This window comes from Phyllobates terribilis, unplaced genomic scaffold, assembly GCF_046119375.1.
Source record: "Phyllobates terribilis strain yellow unplaced genomic scaffold, ASM4611937v1 Scaffold_2__4_contigs__length_985480577, whole genome shotgun sequence".
In the NCBI taxonomy this organism is placed as follows: domain Eukaryota; kingdom Metazoa; phylum Chordata; class Amphibia; order Anura; family Dendrobatidae; genus Phyllobates; species Phyllobates terribilis.
The window spans coordinates 358105566-358111714 of NW_027362762.1; the positions used below are offsets into that span (position 1 = coordinate 358105566).

General features: G+C 42.8%; 1 protein-coding gene across 2 annotated transcripts in view; it reads right to left on the minus strand.

The window, feature by feature from the left end:
• The window catches only part of SENP7 (SUMO specific peptidase 7), an 80554-nt gene that overhangs the window by 73810 nt on the left and 595 nt on the right, over positions 1-6149 (minus strand). Inside the window, exons 2-3 of one of the 2 annotated variants that reach the window (XM_073664685.1) lie at positions 5539-5614; positions 2345-2452 (exon numbers count right to left, since the gene is read on the minus strand). In XM_073664685.1, the coding sequence (XP_073520786.1) occupies positions 2345-2452; positions 5539-5601 (171 nt within the window). In that variant the 5' untranslated portion in view covers positions 5602-5614. Of the gene's footprint in view, positions 1-2267; positions 2290-2344; positions 2453-5538; positions 5615-6149 lie in introns of those variants that run through there. The other variant, XM_073664686.1, reaches the window with a different exon arrangement.

The window sequence follows — 6149 nt, forward strand, 5'->3', positions numbered from 1 at the left end:
ACTGACATGGACAAACATGAGTTGATTTTTTCTCAATTTAAGTGATAAAAAAAAAATTCAGAATATGATCAAAAAACTTTTTGGCTTTGTTTTGCCATTTTCCAATCTACGGTAAGCTCATGTTTTTACTGACATCAATTTCATATAGAGTTGAAACCAGAAGTTTACATACACCATGCATGTTTTTCTCAATATCTGACATGAAATCAGAATAAACCTTTCCCGTTTTAGGTCAATTAGGATTACCATAATTTTTAATATTTGCCAAATGCCAGAATAATGAGAGAGAGAATGTTTTAAGGCATTTTTATTATTTACTGCAAAGTCAAAAGTTTACATACATTTCATTAGTATTTGGTACCATTGCCCTTAAACTGAATGACTTGGGTCAAACGTTTGGGATATCCTTCCACAAGCTTCTCACAATAGTTGGTTGGAATTTGGGCCCATTCCTCCTGACAAAACTGGTGTAACTGATCCAGGTCTGTAGGTTGCCTTGCTCGCACCTGTCTTTTCAGCTTTGCCCATAAATTTTCAATAGGATTGAGATCAGGGCTTTGTGATGGCCACTCCAAAACATTGACTTTGTTATCATTAAGCCACTTTGCTACCATTTTGGCAGTATGCTTCGGGTCATTGTCCATTTGGAAGACCCATTTCCGCCCAAGCTTTAACTTCCTGGCTTATGTCTTGAGATGTTACTTCCGTATTGCCACATAATCTTCTTTTCTCATGATGCCATCTATTTTGTGAAGTGCACCAGTCCCTCCTGCAGCAAAACAACCCCACATCATGATGCTGCCACCAACGTGTTTCATAGTTGGGATGGTTTTCTTAGGCTTACAAGCTTCTCCCTTTTTCCTCCAAATGTAACGATGGTCATTATGCCCAAAAAGTTCAATTTCATTTTCAGTAGACCACAGGACATGTCTCCAAAAATTAAGGTCTTTGTTCCTGTGCTCCTTTCAGACCATGTTGATACAGTACTCATTTTACTGTGGTTATAGACACAATCTTAACAGCTTCCGCCATCATCTCCACAAGGTCTTTTGCTTTTGTCCTTGGGCTGATATGCACATGTCGGACCAAAGCACGTTCATCTCTGGGACACAGAACCCGTCTCCTTCCTGAGCGGTATGATGGCTGGACATTCCCAACTTGCTTGTACTTGTGTATAATTGTTTGTACAGATGAACGAGGCACCTTCAGGTATCTTGAAATTGTACCCAAGGATGAGCCAGACTTATGCAAGTCCACAATTCTCTTCTTGATATCTTGGCTGATTTCTTTAGACTTTCCCATGATGCTACACAACGAAGCAGTGTGTTTCAAGTGTGCATTAAAATACATCCACAGGTGTGTCTCTAATTAACTCAGATGTTGCCAAAAAAACTTCTAAACACATGACATCATCATATGGGCAGTCCAGAATTGTTTAAAGGCATAGTAATCTTAGCGTAAACTTTTGACTTTGCAGTAATTAATAAAAATGCCTTAAAACATTCTCTCTCTCTCTCATTATTCTGCCATTTGGCAGATATTAAAAATGATGGTAATCCTAATTGACCTAAAACGGGAAAGGTTTATACTAACTTCATGTCAGATATTGAGAAAAACATGCATATGTGTCTTTTTATATCGTGTATGTAAACTTCTGGTTTCAACTGTACATATATAATATAATAATAATCATCTTTATTTTGATATAGCACTAACATATTCCGCAGCGCTTTACATACATTATCGTCGCTGTCCCCATCAGGGCTCACAATCTAGATTCCCTATCAGTATGTCTTTGGAGTGTGGGAGGAAACCGGAGAACCCGGAGGAAACCCACGCAAACACGGGGAGAACATACAAACTCCTTGCAGATGTTGTCCTTGCTGGGATTTGAACACAGGACCCCAGCGCTGCAAGGCTGCAGTGCTAACCACTGCGCCACCGTGCATAAGATGCATAATACCCCTGCTCCCTTCCTAGCACCTGACGATCACATGGTAACTGGCTCCGGAGGAAGAAGCGCTGCTAGGCTTCCTATAACATATTTATAGTCCTCATTCAGAGCTGGGAATATAGTCATCAGAAAGGCAGAGAGGGTAATGAACCACCCCTGCTTTCTCTATGGGAAGTCTGCCCATCTCTGACAGCCAGTACCCAATCACTGCAATGATGTTCTAAAACGTTATTGCAGGGTCATAAATAAACAGCAAAACAATTTATATCAATGGGCAGGCTGCAAACAGTTGATCAATAAGAGGAATACCTACCTATTTCTACAATTGAGAGATTCATTTTCTTCACCTCTGAAAACAAAGCACTACTAGTTGCAGACATTATGCTTTACCTTCCTGGCAGTGACATTTCTGAATTCAGATTTGCCGAGTCTAGTTAAAGGAGAACTCGCTTGGACGTCTTCACACCAGTCATCAGTTTTTTTCTTAGGAATCTTAAACTGTGAAAATCAAAATTAACAATATATTACAATAACTGAAAATGAACAAGAAAGGGGAGCTACAGAAATAAAACGTAAGGTGCAATGGCCTGAAAATACCGGATATCTACAGCAACAAAGAAGAATATGTGTAAAATGTCAATAGCTCTCAAAGGAGCGTATGGGATATATGCATTATATTTCGCAATTAATGCAAGATAAAAAGATAAAAGACATTTCATTTAGTGTCAATGGTCAGTACAGAAACATGTAGACTACATGCCAATATACAAAAACATTGGTCACACCTAAAAAGAATATATTCTATATTCAAAATGTGCAATATAACATAAAAAAGGAATGATTAATTCAGAAATCAACCAAAGATACACTAGTGAACAAGTTTAGAGGATTTAATTGGAGGTAGTGTGTGCTGTCATGGGTCTGTCTCGTCTACCAGTGATTGACAAGGGATGCTATTGATAAGGACATATTCACCCTGCTTGTGTATACAATTATAGTGAAGAAAGTGTTCATATAAGTGAGGTTTTCAGCTTATCTATTTGTTTTTACTATAGTTACCTTTCAGGCCCCATTCATTCCTTTCTGCTGTGATAGTAGGTATTACACTCACCAATCTGCTTACGTCAATTCAATAAGGAATTTAAAGGGAACCTGTACCCGGATTCATACTGTCCAAACAGTGGGCAGGAAGAATCAGAGACTGCAGCATTTCAAAAATATATATATATTTAAAAGGTCCGGTCCAAACCGTTAAGTCTGAAGTCATGGGGTGTAACCGCAGACTTATGAATCCCCCCAGTGCACACACTGTGCGCTGCGAGGATTCGCCAGTTTCTCAGCCGGGACCTGCGAGAAAGTATGCGTTATACATGCTCCCGGCCAGTGGGCGCAGCCTTGCTTCCATACACTTGTATGGAGCGAGGCCACGCCCACGGGCCAGTCTCGGCCTCGCTCTATACAAGTGTATGGAGCGAGGTCACGTCCACTAGACACCCTCTGGCCAGGAATATGTATACCTCATATATACCCTCCAGTCCCGGGTCAGAAAGCGGCTAATCCCCGCAATGCATGTCGTTTTAGACAGAACAACTCCTTTAAAAGATAATCACTTGGAGTTGTGCTGTGAGTAACAACTCTTTCCAATAGCGAGAAACCAGTTAGGAAAAGCCATCTGGGGCGGACTAGTCTAGTCTCTGGCCAACATATTCAAGGTGTATTTTTTCTGAAACTCTGGGCATTTCAAAGAAAAATATACCTGGCTGCAATCACGCCAGGCTTTGATTCACACAATGGGCTGCATGAATCAAGAGACAGGTTCCCTTTAAAAGGTTTATAGCAAGTTTAGAAGTTATACTTATCTTTAAAGGGGTCATCCGGAACTTTGCTTATTTTTCTCTATGAGGCTAAAAACTTATAGCAGGTAATTGCTAACTCCCGGCCTGTTCTGTGAAGCACCAATGTTTGCCAGCTCAAAGTAGTCACGAACCGCTCCTGCCTGCAATGCTGCTGCTTCATTTGACCTCACATCAAGAAAGCAGCTGTCCTGATCTGCTGTCAACAGAATGTCATTGCTGACATCATGCTGATTGACAGCTGGCTCCCTGCAGTTAGGCTGCAGGGATGACCCATCGAGAGAACAGGGAGGAAGAGAAAGCACTGCTCGATCAACGTGACGTCACTGGAAGCTGCAGAATCGCCCACAGGAGAGGTCCATCACAGCTCTGAGCTGGCAGAAATCAGCACCGGACAGAACAGGCTATAAGAAATAACTCCCTATAGCACAAAAATCTATACAATAAAGCTTTATTAAAGAAATACATACACAAATAATATTTAAAACAGAATAAAAAGGTTTGACTGCAAAGATAAACATTCTGGTGATACATAGTAGAATATCAATATGCTTTTTCCAAAAATGCTCACTCTATGCCTACAGTTATCACAACATCTCCATAGAGCAAAAATAATTTTTAAAAAGCTATAGCCCACAGGGAGAAATGTATAAAATGAATTAATAAAAAGATTAATTCATATCAACCTGACCCAGTAATCATAATGCCAGGTATATATTATAGTAATGTATCCCCCTAGTGGGGTGATTACAAAAGAACACCCTGGAGTAGTTAAAAAGTAAACAGTAAAGGTACGAGTAATGATACTGTGCAAATAAGTACATGCGTACAACCAACTGGTATAAATTAACACAAGTGCAATGAATGCGAGAAATGTATCAAAAACATACAAGCACCTAACATTGAACAGGCATAGTAACTATAGAAGAATACAGATACAATATATAGGAGAATAAAGCACAGAATTACCACCAGACCTCCCCTCTCACCCGACGTACGTTTTGACAAGCTTCCTCAGAAAGGGTGCTCTGATCCCCTCACATGAGAGAATTGCAGCACAGCTAAGGAGGAGACAGAGAAAGTAATTTCTCCATCTCCTCCATTGCCTGTCTTTGTGATATCGCACTGCACTCCGATGTTTCACGCACACCCATAGACTTGTATGGGTGAGTGCAATCCGATTCTCGGATGCAATCGCAGCATGCTGCTATTATTTTCTGATGCCGAACCAGCATGAAAAATAATCGCAGATGTGAGCTGCCCCATAGAACAACACTGATCCGAAAGCTATGTGATGTTTTATCGCAGAGCACTTGGTCATATTATACGCTCAAGTTACCCTGGCCTAACACTTGGGAGAGCCAATGATGACACCTCCAGAATGTCGCCCACGCCGGAGGGGAGTAGAAGTGTTATTATTTTACTGGGGTGAAAGATATGTATTGACAAGGAGTTGTCGAAGTAGTGATCACGGAGCTCAGCCCGTGCACTCGGTACAAGATGCTCAGAGCCACTGAGCTCACTGATTGGCTGCAGGTATATCGATGTGATGTCAGGCAATGAAGCCAAGCAACAAACAGCAGAGCAGCAGTGGAGACTCAGGACTGGACCCTGGGAGGGTGAGTAAAGCACAGTTTTTTTACAATGAAATATACAGATCAGAAAAAGTTGTCTGAATGAGGACAATCGCTGTGATGATAGCAGGCCATACTATGTCTGACCCATACATACCACATTAGTTCTACCAACTGGTGTGGAGAGTGGCGCCGACTCCCTTTTCTGTTTATCCATCATGATTACTCAGCCACTGCAATAAAAACATGAGAAAATGTCACTGCCTGCCAGCGCAAAGTCACTGCCCGCCAGAACCAGCGCAAAGTCGCTGCTCGCCAGCGCAATGTCATTGCTCGACAGCTCAGTCGCCGCCCGCCGGCACAATGTCACAGCTCGCCGGCACAGAGTCACAGCTCGCCGGCACAGAGTCACCGCCCGCCGGAACAATGTCACAGCTCGCCGGCACAATGTCACCGCCCGCCGGAACAATGTCACAGCTCGCCGGAACAATGTCACAGCTCGCCGGAACAATGTCACCGCCCGCCGGCACAATGTCACAGCTCGCCGGCACAATGTCACAGCTCGCCGGCACAATGTCACAGCTCGCCGGCACAGAGTCACAGCTCGCCGGCACAGAGTCACCGCCCGCCGGAACAATGTCACAGCTCGCCGGCACAATGTCACAGCTCGCCGGCACAATGTCACAGCTCGCCGGCACAATGTCACAGCTCGCCGGCACAATGTCACAGCTCGCCGGCACAATGTCACAGCTCGCCGGCACAATGTCA